This window comes from Bufo bufo, chromosome 8, assembly GCF_905171765.1.
Source record: "Bufo bufo chromosome 8, aBufBuf1.1, whole genome shotgun sequence".
Classification (NCBI taxonomy): Eukaryota; Metazoa; Chordata; class Amphibia; order Anura; family Bufonidae; genus Bufo; species Bufo bufo.
Genome location: NC_053396.1, coordinates 164,797,713 through 164,818,270, shown reverse-complemented (window position 1 = coordinate 164,818,270; position 20,558 = coordinate 164,797,713). Strand labels below are relative to the sequence as shown.

Genomic DNA, 20,558 nt, shown 5'->3' with positions numbered 1-20,558 from the left:
TAGATCCCTAATAATTCTTTCTATTTAAAAAATCTATCCCCAATCCAAACTGGAGAGTTCTTAAAGAGATGTAATAACTGGGGGAGAATCACCATCTTAATTAGGGATACTCTGTCAGCCTTCGATAAGGGTAAGCATAGCAAAGTTGTTATTTTAGATCTTAACTTGTTTATCAATGGAATAAAATTGAGCGGGATAAAATCTTCCACCCTTCGAGAGATTATAAATATAAAGTATTAATCGTGGCTTCAATTTGGAATGACGGGTTATCTAAGGGAATATTCCTATTGTCCAAGGGCATAAGAGTAGTTTTTTCCCAGTTTACATCCAGACCCGAAACCTCTCCAAACTGATGTATCGTTTGAATAATGCTCAACAGTGTAAATTGTGTCTGCTGAACATAAAACAAAATATCATATGCGTAGAGAGAAATTCGGTCTTCGATTCCCAATATCCCAAACCCCAAGATCCTAGGGTCCTGTCTAACTCTAGCAGCCAAAGGCTCAATATAAATATCAAATAAGAGGAGAAAGCGGGCATCCCTGGAGAGTGCCTCTAGTTAAAGGAAAACTTCTTGTCAGATGACCATTTATATTCAATCTTGCAGTAGGAGATCTGTACAGAAGTTTTATCATATTGGTAAACCTAGGGCCAAAGCCCATCTTATGAAGCACTCTCCACAGGAACCTCCATTCCACTCTATCGAAAGCCTTAGAGGCGTCAATAGACAAAATGGATCGTGTATCCCCTCCGGACGTCTGTATATTAGTAAAGAGACGATGTAGATTATAATGGGTCCCTTTCTTAGGGATAAAACCTGTTTGGTCTGGGTGTATAATTGATGTCATAACCGTAGATAACCACCTGGTCATCATCTTAGAAAAAAGTTTAACATCTGTATTAAAGGGAACCGGTCACCAGTTTTATGGAGTCCTAACTAAGGGCAACATAAATAAGTGATTTATTCTCTTAGCACAATGCTGGCTCACTTTCTTTAATTGACCCAGTCAATCTGCCAACATCTTGTATTGAAAAGCTCCAGCAGTCATGAATATTCATAAGCTCCTGACTCTCCCCGCCTACCGGCTGCAGATTGACAGTTATTTTCCATATGAATCAGCAGGTGGGCAGGGGAGTGGCTATAGCTCTGAATTAAATATACGCTGGACTCAATGACATCACGCCAGACTCCAATCAGCTCATTAGCATGCGGCATGTGGCATCTTTGTGTGTATATTATGAGATAACCATCTGTCACACCAGTAAGTGAATACATCCTAGGTACTTTTTAGTAGTTAATGATTGTATATAATTAGTTAGATTATAATCAAATATCCACATGACCGGTTCCCTTTAAGAAGAGAAATAGGTCTATATGTCTTTACCCTTCTTTAATGTCAGTATAATAACGGCCTCTGTCATTGTTTCTGGAAGGGATTCCTCCTCTATTGAATCAGTGAGTGTTCTCCACAGATAAGGAAGAACAGTCTCCCTATATTTATGATAAAACCCATACGGGAGTCCATCCGATCCAGGAGAGGAATTCCCTGAACCGCCTTAAATTACATCATCTATCTCTTGAAGGCCTAGGTCCATCTCAAGATGTTCTTTTTGACTCTCTGTAAGAACTGGAAGAAAAATAGAATCCAAGTACGAGTCAATCACATCATCTGGAAGAACACTCTGATTCATATAGTTTGGCAAAGTACTTTATAAATGTTTCCATAATTCCCTCCTGATCTTCAATAATGGTCCCGTCCATAGCACGAATGCTACGAATCTCATTCTTTGGGTCCTAGCTAGCTATTACCCTGGCCAACATCTTTCCTGGACGCCCTGCCTCAGAAAAATATTTTTGTCCTCTGAAGAACAGCCTCTGTTGGGCTTTTTCCAAAAGTAAATCTGAGAAAGCCTGACCAGTCCTCTGCATACTCTCTCTCGCTTCCTCCGTCTTTAACTTGGCATAGCTAGCCATTCCCGCCGCAGGTGCTTCCTCTAATTCTTTCTCCTTCCTCTAATTCTTTCTCCTTCCTAGCATATCGTTTAGTGACATTGGCAATTGTACTAATAAAGATCCCTCTCATGACCGCTTTAAACGCGTCCCAAACAAATTGGGGCTGGGCTGAAGTGGTATTTTTTTCCCAAAAGAAAGTGATCTCATTTTCTATCTGGTTATGATTATCAATTATTAATAGCCAGTGGGGATTCAATCTAAATGGTGGTCTATATCTAAGGTTATTCCTAAGCATACACAACTCAATTACAAAAGGAACATGGTCTGAGACGGATCTGGTCTCCTATTTCATCCGTTTGATACAGTTTAAATACCCTTTGTTTATCAAGGCAAGATCAATCCTAGACATAGATCTTCCAGATTTACGTATGCATGAGTAGGCCCTGTTTTCTTTGAATAGATATTCCCAAACATCCACAAGGCCAACCTCCTGGCAGAACAGCGCCAAGGGGGACCCCTGGGTCAGGGAATAAATATTCCCTCCCATGGTAATCCTATCCCTCTCTGGATTAAACACACAGTTAAAATCCCCCTTTACTATAACCAGACATTCCGGCTATTGATCCACAAACGCCATCAGACAGGTCAGTATTTGTATGGAAAAAGATGGAGGGATATGGATGAAGGCCAGAATACATAACTTCCAATCTATCCTACCATGGAGAAAAACATATCTCCCCTGTCTATCAATAGATGATGCCAAACATACAAAATTAATCCGGTTATGAATTAAAACTGTGACTCCTTTAGAGTAAGTGGTATGTGTAGAATTATACACCTGTGTCGCCCACCTCCCCCCCAAGTCGAACAATCGTATCCTGTGAAAAATGGGTTTCTATCAGGCAAACAATAGCTGGTAAATGTCTTCGTATCAAATCTAAGACCGCCTGCCTTTTTATCTTCTCCTCTAGGCCACGAACATTCCACGTAAGTATTCTAGTCGCCATTATTTAATCTTAGAGTATCCAATTGATAAACTCCCCAGACTTCGCTCCGCTCTCCTCCACAATAGACACACATCATAACCCACCCCCCTACTGAGCACCCCCCTACCAAAAAACCCATCTCCCCCCTGCTCCATCACTAAGTTGACAGACCTCTTAACTAGGACCATCCCTCCCCCGCACCCTCAACCAGACCTCCAAAAAGAAGAAAAGCTGATTTTAAACATTGCTCCGATCTAACCAATTAGTGGCCACTTCTGGAGAGTCAAAAAGAAGGACATTATCATTAAATACAATCCTTAACTTGGCCAGATATATAAAGGAGTACTTAATGTCTTTACTCTGAAGGCGTTTTTTAACATCCAAAAATGTACGCCTCTTATCTTGAACCTCTTTTGAAAAAAATCAGGGAAAAAGGAAAGTTTACATCCATTATACGGGGGGGGGGGGGGGGGAATCCCGTGCTCGCCTCAAAATCATATCTCTATCAAAAGGGGCTAGCATCTTAACTATTACCGTCCTTGGCCACCGTCCAGGAATCTGTTTGCCACCAGGTATTCGATGGGCCCTTTCAATTAGGAACAAAGATGAAAAATGTTCCTTCCCGTAATTATCAGAAATAATGGATTGTATTATTCCAGCTAGGTTTTTTTCATCAAAGGATTCTGTTAAAACTATAATTCGGACGTTACATCTTCTTGAGCGATCTTCTAGATCCACAGTTTTATTTTTTTCCAGATAATTATAATCTATTTTTACTGTATTATTCTCTGCTTTTAATGCTTTCACTTCTTGCTCCAGGTTAGCCACTATTTTCTAATTCTTTAGTTCTATCCCGGATCTTTATCAAATCATCTTTTATAATAAGGAGATCCGTCTGTACTGACCCCATTTGAACGGCAATATTTTGTATCGCTTTCCCATTTGTTTTTAACGATGTATAAAATTTCCTCTAATGGGGAGGAGTTGTCCGTAGGTGTCTCCCCATCTCCAATATGAGAGTCTCCTTCAAGTTCCTCCTCCGCCCTGACCTCTGAAGGATTTTTTCTTATATTAGTATCCAGCTTCCCCTTTAGTCCTGACCTGGTACTAAAATTTGGAGATCTCAACAACTTTTCAATTTTAGAGGACTCTGTTTTTTTTGTTCTTGACTTTTAGATTATTTATTGGATTACGCACATCCTGGAGAGAGACTCTCCTGCTTAGAATAAATCCACATCTTTTTTCATTTCCAGTTTTCTGTTCCACCATGAGAACAAAAATAAAAAATAATGGCAGTGCCAGGTGCGTTACATGGTGGATACTAATAGTGCCTAATGGACCCATGTAGAGTGATTTTTTTTTTATTTATTTTTTTCCCAGCTGGATTCTCCAAATAGAGCATAAAAATGCCTAAAATGTATTTTTTCTATAAAGGCAATCCCTTTGCATATGTCCTGTTCCATTACCCACTGGACCACCTTCTTTAACCTGTTTAGGACATAGGGCGTACAGGTACGCCCTGATGTCCCGGTACTTAAGGACACAGGGCTTACCTGTACGTCCTATGTATTTCCGATCCGCAATCGCCGCAAACCGCAGGTCAATTCAGACCTGCGGTTTGCGGCTTTTACATGTTGCGGCGGTGGTGCCATCGGGTCCCCGTGGGGCTGTGGGGGGGACCCGATGGCATGGAAGGCAGAGCGATGCCTTCCTGTGACGAGCCTGTGAGATCCAGCCCCCTGGATCTCACAGGCCGGAAGCTGTATGAGTAATACACACTGTAATACTCATACAGCCCATGCATTCCAATACAGAAGTATTAGAATGCATTGTAAAGGGGATTAGACCCCTAAAAGTTGAAGTCCCAAAGTGGGACAACAAATAAAGTGAAAAAAAAGTTGAAAAAATAGTTTCCCCCCCAAAAATTAAGTTTCAAGTAAAAAAAAAAAAAAGTCTTTTACCCCAAATAAAGTTAAAAAAAAATTGGTAAAAAATAGGGATAAAAAAAGGAGACATATTAGGTATCGCCGCGTCCGTATCGACCAGCTCTATAAACATATCACATGACCTAACCCCTCAGATGAACACCATAAAGAAATAAACTGTGCTAAACCATTTTTTTGTCACCTTACATCACATAAAGTACAACAGTAAGCGATCAAAAAGGCGTATGCCCACCAAAATAGTACCAATCTAACAGTCGCCTCATCCCGCAAAAAATGAGCCCCTACCTAAGACAATCGCCCAAAGAATTAAAAAAACTATGGCTCAGAATATGGAGACACTAATACATCTTTTTTTTTTGTTTTAAAAAAAGCTGTTGTTGTGTAAAACTTAAGTAAATTAAAAAAAAGTATACATATTAGGTACAGTCCTGATCAAAAGTTTAAGACCACTTGAAAAATGGCAAAAAATCATATTTAGCATGGCTGGATCCTAACAAGGTTCCAAGTAGAGCTTCAACATGCAACAAGAATAAATGGGAGTGAGACAAAACATTTTTTGAGCATTCAATTTAATGAAAACAACGATTAATCTGAAACAGGCTGTTTTTCAGCTGATCAAAAGTTTAGGACCACACCGCACAAAGGCCATCTACTGTCTGGAACTGTTGTCCATTTTTGTAAACTTCCCTTGCCATCCATCCCCAAAGGTTCTCAATTGGATTTAGATCAGGGGAACACGCAGGATGGGCCAAAAGAGTCATGTGGGTCTCCTGGAAGAAGTCCCTTGTCCTGCGGGCATTGTGTACTGTAGCGTTGTCCTGTTGAAAAACCCAGTCGTTACCACATAGACGAGGGCCCTCAGTCATGAGGAATGCTCTCTGCAACATCTGGACATAACCAGGGGCCGTTTGACGCCCCTGCACTTCCTGAAGCTCCATTGTTCCACTGAAGGAAAAAGCACCCCAGACCATTATGGCCCCCCTCCACTGTGGCGCGTAGAAAACATCTCAGGTGGGATCTGCTTGTCATGCCAGTAACATTGGAAACCATCAGGACCATCAAGGTTAAAAAAAAAATTCTCATCAGAGAATAAAACTTTCTTCCACCTTTGAATGTCCCATGTTTGGTGTTCTCTTGCAAAGTCCAAACGAGCAGTTCTGTGGCGTTCAAGGAGACTAGGTCTTTGAAGACGTTTTTTGTTTTTGAAGCCCTCAGTCTCCGATGCCGTCTAATGGTTATGGGGCTGCAGTCAGCACCAGTAAGGGTCTTAATTTGGGTCGAGGATCGTCCAGTGTCTTGACGAACAGCCAATTGGATCCTCCGGCTCAGTGCTGATGGAATTTTTTTGGGTCTTCCACTTGACTTTTTTTTTCCATAACCCTCAGGATCATTTAAGAAATACCAGTCTTACTGCGTCCCACCTCAGCAGCGATGGCGCGCTGTGAGAGACCCTGCTTATGCAGTTCAACAACCCAACCACGATCAAAAAGGGAGAGTTTTTTTGCCTTTGCCATCACAACGTGTGACTACCTGACAGAAAATGACAATGAATCCACATCTTTGCACAGATTTGGCCTTTTAAAGGCATGTGGTCCTAAAATTTGCTCTAGCAGCTGTTCGATGGGGGTCCCGGGTGTTGCACCCTTGCAGATCTGATACTAAAAACCTATCCTAAATCAGAAATAATCTTTTCCTGGATAATCCCTTTAACATTTCTCTGGCAATTTAATTCCATTTTTTTGCAGCTGTCTGTTTGCAGACAATACAGAAAAGAATGTGTCTCTGATATGGCCAACCTAAAAAAGTAGCAAGAACACAAGTTAATGAATGTTATTAGACGTTCCCTAATTACCAACTCGCATCTTATGACTACAATCACATAGAAGAGTTATCCACTTTGATAGCAATATAGCATGTGTGATAAAATCATCAAAAAGATGTGATATAAAACATTTACGGCCATTTTTCTACATATAAAATCCGGAATAATACCAAATAAGTGATGAGGAATTACCCGTAGCATTAAAAGTTGTCGGTGGTGTGTAAAAATAACTATACAAAGCGTGTCTATTTCTTGTATTGTGTTTTATAAGCTTCCTGTCTACAGTGGAAATATCATTCTCACAGGAAGAGCTGAGATTACGGACAGTGTGTGGGTGGAGTAATATGTTAAAAATCTACAAAAATATAGTGCAGTTTTAGGCCTCTTTCACATGAGCGTGACGGATTAGATCCAGATGCGTTCAGGGTGCGTCCGTGAAACTCGCACCATTTGGCAAGCAAGTTCAGTCAGTTTTGTCTGCAATTGCGTTCAGTTTTTTCCGTGAGAGTGCAGTGCGTTTTTCACGCGCGTGATAAAAAAAACGAAGGTTTACAAACCACATCTCCTAGCAACCATCAGTGAAAAACGCATCGCATCCTCATTTGCTTCCGGATGCAATGCGTTTTTCACTGAAGCCCCATTCACTTCTATGGGGCCAGGGCTGCGTCAAAAACGCTGAACATAGAACATGCTGCGTTTTTCACGCAACGTAGGACTGATGTGTGAAAAAAAAAAAACGCTCATGTACACAGACCCATTGAAATAAATGGGTCAGGATTCAGTGCAGGTGCAATGCGTTCACGTTACGAAAAACTCGCTTGTGTGAAAGGGGCCTTTACAGGAAGACCCAGACTGCTAAATACTCACAGAAAGACTTCTACCCCACAAAAACATATGTAATAATATGTAAAGTCTGCAGTGATATAGTGACATCTTTTGTATGTAAGATTAATCATTTTCCTGCATTGCATTATGTGCACTCTATAGAGTAAACCTAAAGAGCTGCCCCATACATTGGTGGCATATCGCTAGGATATGCAAATGGTGCACCTCTGGGACTCGCACCTATCTCTAGAACAGAACCTGGAAAATAAAGGAGAGAAGATTCTATGGGACTTCAGAAAATAGTTGAGCGCTTGGTTAGCCATTTCCATAAGACTCTTAGAAGTGAATAGAGTGCGTGATGTGCTTCCCGTTCATTTCTATGGAACTTCTGAAAGTTGCCGAGCCTTCCGCTCAGCTATTTTAAGCACTCCCATAGAAATGAATGGAGGGCGGCCGTTAATACGCAATTTTCTCTCCTTCACTCTACGGGCTACTTTCTATTGATAGGTATGGGTCCAGAGGTGGGACCTGCACCCATCACACATTAGTGGTATATTCTAGCGATATACCAACAATGTGTGAGATGGGCCAACCCCTTTAATGATAGTAACATTAAAGGGTTTGTGTAACCTCTGAAACTTAAAAAAAAGAAAGTCAGATTAATCTACAATAAGTAATATTTTACTTACTGTGCAAGCACAACCATCGCTGCTGCATTGCAGGTGGTCATAACCATGGAAACTAGCAGTGTATAATGTGATGGGAAAATGAATCCAGCCAGCAAAGGAAGCAATATAGATTAATAACACATTCATTAGTAAGTGCCTTGATAAATGCAACTTACTAAAGTGAGACAACCCCTTTTAACATTCACCATATATCTACTTTATGTTGGCATCATTTTGGTAACGTTATTTAATTTTTTTTAGGACATTAGAAGGTTTAGAATTTTAGAAGCAATTTTTGAAACTTTCAAGAACATTTCCCAAATCAATTTTTTATAGACCAATTCAGTTCTGAAGTTTCTGGGGCTTATATAATAGACACCACCCATAAATTAGCCCATTTTAGAAACTACACCCCTCAAACTATTCAAAACTAATTTTAGAAATGTTAACCTTTTAAGGTATTCCACAGGAATTAAAGAAAAATGGAGGTGAAATTTCTAAATTTTGCAATTTTATTTGCAGATTTTCCATTGTAATAAATTTTTTCCTGTAACACATCAAGGGTTAACAACAAAACAAAGCTCAATATTTATTAGTGATTTTACAGTTTATATGTGGGGTTAATAAGTAATCGTAAACGGCTGTATGGGCACACGGCAGAGCTCAGAAGGAGTGTCATATTGTTTTTGGAGGGCAGATTTTGCTACAATGGTTTTTGGGCACCTTGTTGCATTTGAAGAGACCCTGAGATACCCCTACTTTGGAAACCACCACAAAGTGACCACATTTTGAAAACTACACCATCCAAGAAATTTTTAAGAGATGCAGTGAGCACTTTGACCCAACAGGCGTTTCATAGAACACTTAGCTGTAAAAATGGTGCTTTAGGCCCAAACTTTCATTTTCACAAAGGATAACAGGAGAATATCACACAAGAATTTGCGACCCATTTTCTCCCGAATACAGTAACACCCAGTTTGTGGTCATAAACTGCTGTTTGGGGATACACTAGGGATCAGAAGGGAAGGAGCGGCAAATGTCCAAAACATTACATTTCCAGCTCACCTTTTTACAAACGCTCCGCGTGAACGGAATAAACAGGTAGTCCTTATAGCACGTGAGAAGAAAGGTTCGGCACTGTGATACTTTTTAGTAGAAACTTCCTCTTTATTAATGTAACATAAATCCATGTACAGGAAAATCCTTACAAAATGCGGTAGTTGAGGCTTTTCGGACCAGTGTCCTTAGTCGTAACACTGGAGCAGCATCTGGATTTCCTAACGTGGGATTTGCTGAAATGGTTTTTAAAGGGTTTCTGTCATGAGAAATAACGTTATGTAGCTGACTGACATTAGCGATGTGCTAATGTCAGCAGTACATAACAGTGTGCTTTATAACTCCCTGCCTGCCGCCGTTCTCTTAAAATATGCTAATGAGCCTCTTGGTGCTATTAGGACGTTGCTTCAGCACCTAGAGGCCCGGTCTACGCACCCTTTGGCACGCCCAGATCCAGTTGATTGACTTTTGAGTTCTCCTCAGTGTCCCGTAAATCCCGCGCCTGCGCCGTCCCTTTTAGTATTTGGCGCAGTGAGTGAAGGACGCGCTCCTGCTGCCGGCTTCCTTCCTTCGGCGCAGGAGCACGTCCTTCACTCACTGTGCCGAATACTAAACGGGACGGCGCAGGCCCGGGATTTACAGGACACTCAGGAGAACTCGAAAGTCAATCAACTGGACCTGGGCGTGCCAAAGGGTGCGTAGACTGAGCCTCTAGGTGCTGAAGCAACGCCCCAGTAGCCCCTAGAGGCTCATTAGCATATTTTAAAAGTCTTTATTTTAAGAGAACGGCGGCAGGCAGGGAGTTATAAAGCACACTGTTATATACTGCTGACATTAGCACATCGCTAATGTCAGTCAGCTACATAATGTTATTTCTCATGACCGAAACCCTTTAAGAGCCATAACTTTTTTTTTTTTTTGCAGTGTAAGGGCTTATTTTTTTGTGGGACAGGCTGTAGTTTTTATTGGCACCATTTTGGGGTACATTTTGGCTTTTTGATTGCTTTTTTATCTAATTTTTTTGGGAGGTGGGAAAAAATTTATTGTCAGTGTGTTTTAATTTTTTGAGGTTTACCCTGTGGTATATATGATAACTTTATTTTGCAGATTGATACCAAATTGATATACTTTTTTTTTTTTTTTTTCATGTTTTACTACTTCTGCATAATGAAAACCTAATATTTGGCCAGTGCAGACGTGACAGATAACTGACTACCAGAGTTTATCTAGTCTCATATTACCTGATGTAATCAGCTCTGACCAAATCTCAGGATGGGTCTGTCACCCTCTGGTGAGCGATGTTCTAGGGCTCCTTCATGAGTGATGTTAATATACCACGTAGACAATGGGGAATTCATAAGCCGTAGCCTTTCTTCTGGAGGAAATGTACAAATGAATGCCAACTTCCTCCTCCAGCTTTGCATACTGTCTTAACTGTAAGGTTATTCGTTTAAAAATACTGTTTAATATTACAATTAGCCGCGTGTATGTTTGTTTTCATATGGACTTTTCTTTTGCTTCCCTTTCTCAACAGCATTGGCTAAAGTATGGGAAATCTGTATACAACGAGCCAAAGAAGGAAGAAGTTTGTGAGGTGTCTTTACTAGAAACTCCACAGTCATGTTTTCAAGTGGAATAAGACCTCAAGTGGAACATGTGAACCAGTTCTATTTCCGTCTTCTAGTTTACACCTGATGACAGCTGAACTTTAAACACAGGCATTGTGACCGATCGCGGCCGCAGTGTTTGAACTTTGCAAAACAGGACAAATCAGCTTTGGAATTATGACATTCAGTAAACCACTCCTATTTAAGTATGGAGAGAATAGTCAGGTCCATGGATGCTTAACTGATCTTTGACAAGGTCATCCTGAATGAATTGGAGGCCTTGTAAGAGTTCTCTGTGTAAGAATAGCTGCTCATTTTTGTTTTTTTTACCAAAAGCCTCAGCAACATCTGGGCTCTTACTACGTTACTGAAGCACGTGCACACGTGGTGTTGTCATTCTTGTAGGCCCTTACTTGCGAAACGGCGCCACTGGGCCAAATTGTTCTGACGCAACGTAAATGCTTGAATGTAGGTTCGTCCTAGGGTAAAGTAATTCTTGGTACTATACATATACAAGATACAGCATGGTGTATGGCACAGAGCTAAAACAGCGGTGGAGGTCGGGATTGGATTACCAGATGAACAAACTATGAACGAAATCCATTCCATGTCAGCCATTAATTTAGGCATTTTGTAGCCAACAACATCCCTCTTCAAAGTGATGTCAAGTGACTCGTCCAGGACCTAGTATCATTTTATAAGTAAATGTCTTTTGTATACCGAACCGTCATTATTTATGAAAGCAGAAGCAGAATTGTATATGTCAATGAAGCAATGGTTTCCTCAGGACTTTATCATCTGCATTACGATTCAACAAACTTTTTCCCTTTTTTTATTTAAATATTTTATAGTAGATTGATTTATGAAAAAATATATAGTTGTATTTTATTGTGTAAAATTATGCTATGTGCACTTTCAGGAATTGCTGGTATGAATTTTTAATTGAACCAGTTTTGTTCTTGATTCACTGTAGGTGAAGGTAATACTTACAAGGAAACAGACAGTGATTATCTGTACTACAGGGTGGGCCATTTATATGGATACACCTTAATAAAATGGTAATGGTTGGTGATATACTAATGTGCCACAAACAGGAAGTTATGTGAGGGGGGAAACTTTTCAAGATGGGTTGTGACCATGGCGGCCATTTTGAAGTCGGCCATTTTGAATCCAACTTTTGTTTTTTCAATAGGAAGAGGGTCATGTGACACATCAAACTTATTGGGAATTTCACAAGAAAAACAATGGTGTGCTTGGTTTTAACGTAACTTTATTCTTTCATGAGTTATTTACAAGTTTCTGACCACTTATAAAATGTGTTTAATGTGCTGCCCATTGTGTTGGATTGTCAATGCAACCCTCTTCTCCCACTCTTCACACACTGATATCAACACCGCAGGAGAAATGCTAGCACAGGTTTCCAGTATCCGTAGTTTCAGGTCTGCACATCTCGTATCTTCACAGCATAGACAATTGCCTTCAGATGATACGAGATGTGCAGCACCTGAAACTACGGATACTGGAAGCCTGTGCTAGCATTTCTCCTGCGGTGTTGCTATCAGTGTGTGAAGAGTGGGAGAAAAGGGTTGCATTGACAATCCAACACAATGGGCAGCACATTGAACACATTTTATAAGTGGTCAGAAACTTGTAAATAACTCATGAAAGAATAAAGTTACGTTAAAACCAAGCACACCATTGTTTTTCTTGTGACATTCCCAATAAGTTTGATGTGTCACATGACCCTCTTCCTATTGAAAAAACAAAAGTTGGATTCAAAATGTCTAACTTCAAAATGGCCACCATGGTCACCACCCATCTTGAAAAGTTTCCCCCCTCACATATACTAATGTGCCACAAACAGGAAGTTAATATCACCAACCATTCCCATGTTATTAAGGTGTATCCATATAAATGGCCCACCCTGTATATTTCTTCACTGAGCCGAGGTGATTCATGGTGCCTCTGCTATTACACAATAAACAGTTCACTGATGGTATGAGCTGAAACCCTACAGAACAGAATAAAATCAAATTTTTTATAATATAATTTTATTTTTATACATTAAAAATTGTTTGATAGAATCCCAGATAAAGGTTTAAGAGTAATCAGAGCAAGTAGCAGACAAACTTTGTGCTTGACCTGTTGTATTGTTCTATGAAAACTCTGGGACTAGTTTGACAAAGTGTAAATTGTGTAGCAAACACTGAAGCTAAAGCACCCTTCCCTGTATCCATTGACCATGGATTTTCAGTTGAATGAGAAGAGATTGCTGCTAAGATATAATGTTCTTACCATTGAGATTGCTCTCTCGACATTAAGGGAATGCACTAAAGTACTTTCACACTAGAGTTATTATTTTCCGGTATTGAGTTCCGTCCTATGGCCTCAATACCGGGGAAAAACGCTTCAGATTAATCCTAATGCATTCTGAATGGAGAGCATTCCATTCAGGATGCATCAGATCAGTCCCTCTTACGGTATTTGGCCAGAGAAAATACCGCAGCATGCTGTGGTATTTTCTCCGTTCAAAATTCTGGAACGCTTGCCGGAATGCCGGATCCAGCATTAATTGCCACTGAAATGTATTAGAATTGCTGCATTGATGGATCCGGTCTTCTGGTCTGTGCATGCGCAGACCTTTAAAAATGGGAAAATAATAAATACCAGATCCGTTTTTTCCGGATGACACTGGAGAGACGGATCCAGTATTTCAATGCATTTGTCAGATGGATCCGGATCAGTCTACAAATGATATCCGTTTGCATACGGATTTCCGGATCCGGCAGGCAGTTCCGGCAACGGAACTGCCTGCCGGATCTTCACAACACAAGTGTGAAAGTACCCATAGTATAGTCAACAAATGCACTAATGTTGCGATAGCGGGAGGCTGCTTTAACTGCAGTATTCACTACACTGTTTAAAATTTGTATTAATCCAGCTCCAGTGTTTTGACACACAGGACAAGTACAACATTGAACAGTGCGGACATCTTGGCTTAGACATGTAGTGATCTACCGGCAGGATAAACAAAGATCTCTCAATTCAAAGATTCTGTCCTTTTTCGGGTTTTAAAATAAACGTGGCAAAATGCGCACTTATGTACCTCGGCTGGGGAAACCACTTCAAAAATCGAGGGTCGCACTTATGTGGCATACCAGTAGCTAGACACACTATCAAGTATCTAGGAATCAGACTAGGACACACGGCAGATTCATTGTATAGACTAAATTATACCCCTTTGTTCCATAAAATCTTGCAGGAACTACGAAGGTGGCAGGGTCTCCCTTTATCCCCTTTAGGGAGAGTACATTTAATCAAAATGATCAGTTTTTCCAAACTTATATCCGATGCAAACGCTGCCTCTATTAATTAAACATACGGATATCACCAAGCTTCACAGCGAAATGGCCCACTTCTTGTGGAAAGGTAGACGCCCTCGGATAGGAATCAGAAAGCTTAATGCCACTTAAAATCAAAGGTGGCATGAATTTCCCGGATGTTAGGTTATACAACCTATCTTGCTTATTTAGACATATAATAGATTGGGTAAGGGAGACCAGCCATTACTCTGACTTGGAGAAAACCTTGGTAGCGCCTTTTGCTCCTTGTACCCTGTTACATACGAGTATGAAGGGCCTGCCGATGCACCTGAAAAATTCTATTCTCTTCAGGCACACTTGGGCCGCCTGGAAGGCTATCCGGAAACTCTTTTGCCTTAGACAGAGAATGTCCAAATATCTGTCTTTATGGGAACATCCTGATTTTGTGCAGGGGAGAAACAATAAACTATTCAGAGAGTGGAGAGATAAGGGGATACTGACAGCGGCACATCTGATGCACCAAACAGACAGCAGATGGCTAACACGCCAAGAAATCATAGACGCCTATGGGTTAAAGGGACTCTGTCACCACTTTCTAACCCCCCCTTTTAAAAGTATTGTTATCTCCATGGCGCCCCTGTGATTACAAAGGTGTTGTTAGAAGATAAATTCGCCGTCTCCTTTTGATAAAAAGAGCTTTTATCTAACCTGTCAATCTTCTTGATAAGGTGCCCAGGGCGTTTCTGTTGGTCTCGAGCTGCCGCCCGCCGCCGTTGGTGCCCAGCTCCTCCCCTGATGCTTTCAGCGCCGCCTGGCTGCAGTGCTCGTCTGATGAGGAGGTTGAGCGAAGTGCGCGCATGCGCACTTCGCTCAATGAGGCTGATTGTAAATGTCCGCACGGGCACATCAGGCACAGGCCTGTGCGCACGCGCGGGATCTTTGAAAAGGAGGAGGGGGCACTGAGCGAGAGCCGGAGGCGTATTTCATTACATTCAGGCGGCGCTGAAAGCATCAGGGGAGGAGCTGGGCACCAACGGCGGCGGGCGGCAGCTTGAGACCAACAGAAACGCCCTGGGCACCTTATCAAGAAGATTGACAGGTTAGATAAAAGCTCTTTTTATCAAAAGGAGACGGCGAATTTATCTTCTAACAACACCTTTGTAATCACAGGGGCGCCATGGAGATAACAATACTTTTAAAAGGGGGGGTTAGAAAGTGGTGACAGAGTCCCTTTAAACCCCTTTCAAAGCATACAATATGCGCAGGTTCACCATTTCCTTTCCAGTTGTTTGTTGAACCCTTCAGAGGAAACCAGACAATGCTTTCGATAAAATAGTGCGTAGAGGAACAGGACCGCAGTCAATCTCCTTTCTGTACTCCCAAGTTAGCGAGGTTCTGGGAGATGGGCTACCTAAACAGACTTTCAGGACCTGGGCTAGATTGTTAGAGGATCAGGAGGTGGAAGAGAAAATATTGAAAGGCTGGTGGGCAATGAGAAACCACACCATAAATGAGAATTGGAGGGACACGCATTTTAGGATCATGCACAATGCCATTTATGCCTTTTAATCTTCCCCCAACAATAAATAAACCTGACAGATTGACACACTGCCCAAAATGTCAGATGCAAAGGTCCGACTTATTTCATGGGCTGTGGACCTGCCCGAAATCTGCAGAATTATGGAGACAGGTTGCAACTCTCGTTAAGGATGTCTGGAAATTAGACCTAGTTCTTACACCCATAACTTATCTCTTGCACTTTTGGGGAGACTGAGGGGAATGGTGGCCGGTTGGAACAGAAACTGCCGGTCCTATTCCATGCAATATGTCTGGTAACTAAGAGGTGCTTATTACAACATTGGTTACAACCCTCATGCCCCACAAAGGATAATATACTTAAGAACTTTAAAGACCTACTGGCCCTAGAAAGAAGGGAGGTTGAAAGACATAAAGAACAGAAAGTGGGGAAATTTGTTAAAAAATGGCGTAGCTTTTTAACACACATTCTCTTTTACTATGACGAAATGGTATCTAATGGAGCAACTAAAAGGTTTCTTAGGCAGACTACAACAGGGACCTTAAAGAGTTTTCTTGTCCTTAGCGGGAGCCTTATGACATATCTGGAGTATTATGTAAAACATACCCTTATCGACAAACAGGGTTTTAAAACCTAGGGCTTTTGATGGCGACGTATCCCATGGAGACTGTTCTGTTTCTGTTGTGTTTTATGTTTTTTGAAAAAAAAATAAAAAAATGTGGGAAACAGAAGGAAAAAGATCACTCTCACGAATTCAAGTACTAAGGAAGCTGTAACTACATTTTAACTGTACATTTGTGAAATGTGAAAAAGTGACAATAGTGTAATTTTCAACTATGTTGGTTAATGTGATCTTATTGTCAACATGTATGCCTGTACTTTCCCATAATAAAAATGTAAAAAAAAAAGAAACCACACAACTCTCGAGACCAGACGGCCCAAAAGTGATTAACTTATCTGATAGGGACCTACTTGATACAGAGATGACTGTTCTAAGCAAGAGCCTTTCATTTGTCCCCACACGTCATTTTGACCTATTTACTTGGACAAAAGACTTACAACTGTTTGTTCGTAAATTACGTTGTTGGCACAAACTGTACAAAAATAACGACTGGCGTAAATGCAAGGAACTTGGAATCCCTACTGACTAACTACCAGATGTCCAACTCCTATGTAGCTTGGCAGAAGACACCACTAAAATAGAGGGTGAGGGTCCATTTACCTCATTAAAAAAACAAAAGTAGAAAGATGCCTCCAACAACAGATGTCTCTTGTTTGGATGTGTTTTTACAACTAGTTCTAGATGATTTGACTACATTATCTCCATCTTATCAAATCCTGTTATTTAGTAATTGGGGTCAGCCGAGGATTATACCACAGGGCCATAATAGGGATCACACCGACCCCGCCACCTTCAGCAGCCAATGGTCTGACTAGCGCAAAACAACTCTGTTTCATCAGGACACAGACTGGACCCTGGATTTTAACGACAGAGCGGTAGGATTACGGTCATCATTCCTCAGTGCCGCTGTGCACCTTTTACCTTCTGTTTTTTTGTTTAGGTGCCGCCGTGCACACTGGGTCTTTACTACTGTGGTCTTTGGTGTCATTATTTAGTATTATTCATTTATCAAGGGCCTATCTTTTTATAATGTAATAGTAAAAGTTATGTTTTAATATAACAATTGATCACTACTTTATGTTTTTTGATTGGCTATTGAATACTGGGCCACTATTGTTTTTGGATATATCTGTTCCCTGATGATTTGGCTAACTGTCATTGAAACGTGTCGGGACGAGCTTTTGGATTTATGAGTGCACCCTTGGTTTGCGTTTCCTTTGACGAAGCTGGGCAGTCATCACCGCTATAAAAAGAGACACCCAGAGAGGGTTGAAATTTGAGTGAGACACAGGGATTTTTAGGGGAAGAGACCAAGTATCTGTCTCCCTCCAAATGTACATTCCTGACTGTTTCTAACTCTCCTTCTCATGAGCATCTGATACTTATCTGTACTGTACACTATTCTGTTTATGCGTGGTTCTCATGCATGCATGATTGAAAAAATTTGACGAAGCTATAATGGGCCTATCTTATTAGGATTATTGATTTAAGTTACATTTTAAGGTTACCCCTTTTCAAGTTTTTCTATACAGTGGATTATTGGGTACCATAATATGACCAGTGATTGGTGATTATTCCGGTTGTGTGACAAATTATGGGGCTATATGACGCATACCCAGAATATTTTGACTGGAGCATGGAAATGTACGTGATTGCAGGGGCGGACTGGGAACTTGGAGTGGCCCTGGAAAAAATACTAAAAGTGGCCCCGTTTTGTAGTCTGGTCCAAATTGATGAAAGGTGGGGCCAGCAATACCATATTGTGGCACATTATACCACCCCAGCAGAGCCAAATACCACAATCCATCACAAAATACTGCCAGCAGCACAAAATACATCCCCAAAAACTTCCACTGGCCGGCTGTGAGGGAGGGCTCAGGTGCCCCCCTGGGCATCGGCACACCGGGAAATTTCCCTGTAAGGTCTATGGTCAATCCGCCCCTGCGTGATTGGGTATTATTAAAATGCTTTTGGAAGTTCCCTTTATACTACAAAAAAAAATGCATTTAAAGCATTTAGTTGCCGTAGTTACTTCTTAAAGCATATAGCCTGATAAATCAACTACAGATGTATTTTTTTATGATTTTATGGCACAAGGTTACAAATCTAAAGTCCCAGACTAGTTCCCCACTCTACATAATGAAAGAATAATCCGTATAAAGGAAATCTTAATTTTGTGGTTTCCTGCATACTACAGCAAATAGATTAAGAAATAAGTTAGGTACACACTGGCATCTTCAGCGGTTTCAGTTATGAAAATCATCTTATGAAAGCAAAGCACAATGTAAACTGTCTACAGAATAGCCACCATGAAGGGGGGGGGGGAGCAGAATTACGGTGTTTTCAGTTTCTTTTTTCCCCTCCCCACGACAGCACCATAGAGAGAGAGAGGGATCCACCCCCAGGGACAGGAAACCTACAGAAATAAAAGGGTGGAGCCTCTCCTCCTATTCAGTGGTTTCCTGTCCCTGGAGTGGGAGACCTACAGTTTCCTTTTTCTTTAGGTCTTACCGTCGGTCTTTGTTTCCTAGGAGTTTCCTAGAGGGCGGACGGTCGCTGCCGGGGTCTATCGCGCTGCTGGGCAGGCTGAAAGGACACTAGGATGCGGAGGTGCTTCAGAGGGCTCTCCGTATCTTGCGGCAGACGTGGGTAACTCTCAGGGAGAGCTCTGCCCCATGGAAGCGCCATCTGGGCGGCTGGAGAGTGGTTATCCTTGGATACAAGGCTCTGCCACTGGTTTTTCTGTTGGAGCAGCGGCATAACGCTTCCGGACACGTGGGGTGGTCACTTCCGGTACGCATCAAAGGCATGACGCACTTCCGGTTTCCCTGAAGAGCTCCATCGAGGCGTGGAACGCATATTGCGGCGTGGAATGCATATTGCGCGACTTCCGGTTTCGGATACCGGATTGGGCGCGCTTTTCAAAAGCGGCAGATAAGCGAACGCCCTGGGGTATTTAAGAGAGCTGGCCAGACCAGTCAGTGAGCCTATACAGGACGGTCTGTGCTGATCTACATGTAGGGGCCTCCTGGCAGTTGTTATGTTATAACAGAGCTAAGGATCAGAGTCTAACTATACCCCTTTTTTCCCATAAGTGTATAGACTCCCTACCTCCTCCATCCTGATACAATGGAGGAAGAGAGAAGACCTGAATCTGCTGAGGGTGAAGTGGATCCCATCCCGGTAGTTCTTTGATCTTCAGGGGGTAAGTGGCTCAGTTTTTGGGGTTTTTATTAAAGTTATGCCTTGTGCTCTCTCCTTTCCAGCCTAAACCAAGGAAAATGCTGGTAAAGAGAAAAAACAAGGAGTGTGCGCTGTGCAGGTCTTCTTTATCCTCTTCTTATGGGAAGAAATTATGCAAAAAATGCATAGACAAGACCATTTCGGACGAATCCCCATCCTTATTGTAAAATATTAGATCGCTCATTAAGACGGAGGTTAAAAATACCCTTAAGTCAGGCAAGAAGAAAAAGACTTTGATTAAAGATAAAAATACAAAATCTATCCTGCCTCAGGACTTCTCTCCAGACGACAGTGAAACACCTCAGGGGTCGTCCTCGTCTGGTTCTTCATCGGAAGATGAGTCTATGTCCAACACCTTTTTTCCTTCAGAAGATACAGACAAATTGCTAAAAATTAGAGGATCCACCATGAACATTGAGGATGTTAAGGAGGATAAATCTGTGGCAGACTCTTTGTTTGAGGGGTTACAGGAAAGGAAGGGTCGCTGTTTTCCCGTACATAGCAGCATTATGTCTTTGATTCAAAGAGAATGGAGGAAGCCAGGCAGGAAGGTATTTGCCTCTAAGGCTTTTAAACGAAAATATCCATTTGAAGAAGTGGCCTCTTCCTCCTGGGGGAAAGCTCCTAAAATTGATGTGGCCATCTCTAAGGTGTCTAGGAAATCTTCTCTTCCTTTTGAAGATACGGGCATGCTTAAAGAGCCCTTAGATAAAAAGGCGGAAGGCTTCCTTAGGGGTGCCTGGGAGGCCTCTACCTTGTCCTTTTGTCCCGCTGTAGCGGCTACAGTCACGGCTAGGACCTTAGCTCTATGGTTACAGCAGCTAGAAGTACAGTTAAAAGAAAGAGCCCCTAGGGATCAGATATTATCCTCATTGCCAACTTTACAAAAAGCAGCTGACTTTCTGACAGATGCGTCGGTTGATTCTATTAAACTTAACGCACAGTCAGCCTCCCTCACCAATTCTGCGC

General features: G+C 41.6%; 1 protein-coding gene across 2 annotated transcripts in view; it reads left to right on the top strand.

Annotated features, from left to right (window-relative positions):
• The window catches only part of LOC120977928 (interleukin-13 receptor subunit alpha-1-like), an 83,914-nt gene extending 72,035 nt beyond the window's left edge, over positions 1–11,879 (top strand). For both annotated transcript variants that reach the window (XM_040406097.1, XM_040406098.1), the window contains exon 11: positions 10,792–11,879. In XM_040406097.1, the coding sequence (XP_040262031.1) occupies positions 10,792–10,896 (105 nt within the window). In that variant the 3' untranslated portion in view covers positions 10,897–11,879. The remainder of the gene's footprint in view (positions 1–10,791) is intronic.
• The last annotated feature ends 8,679 nt before the right edge of the window (positions 11,880–20,558 follow it).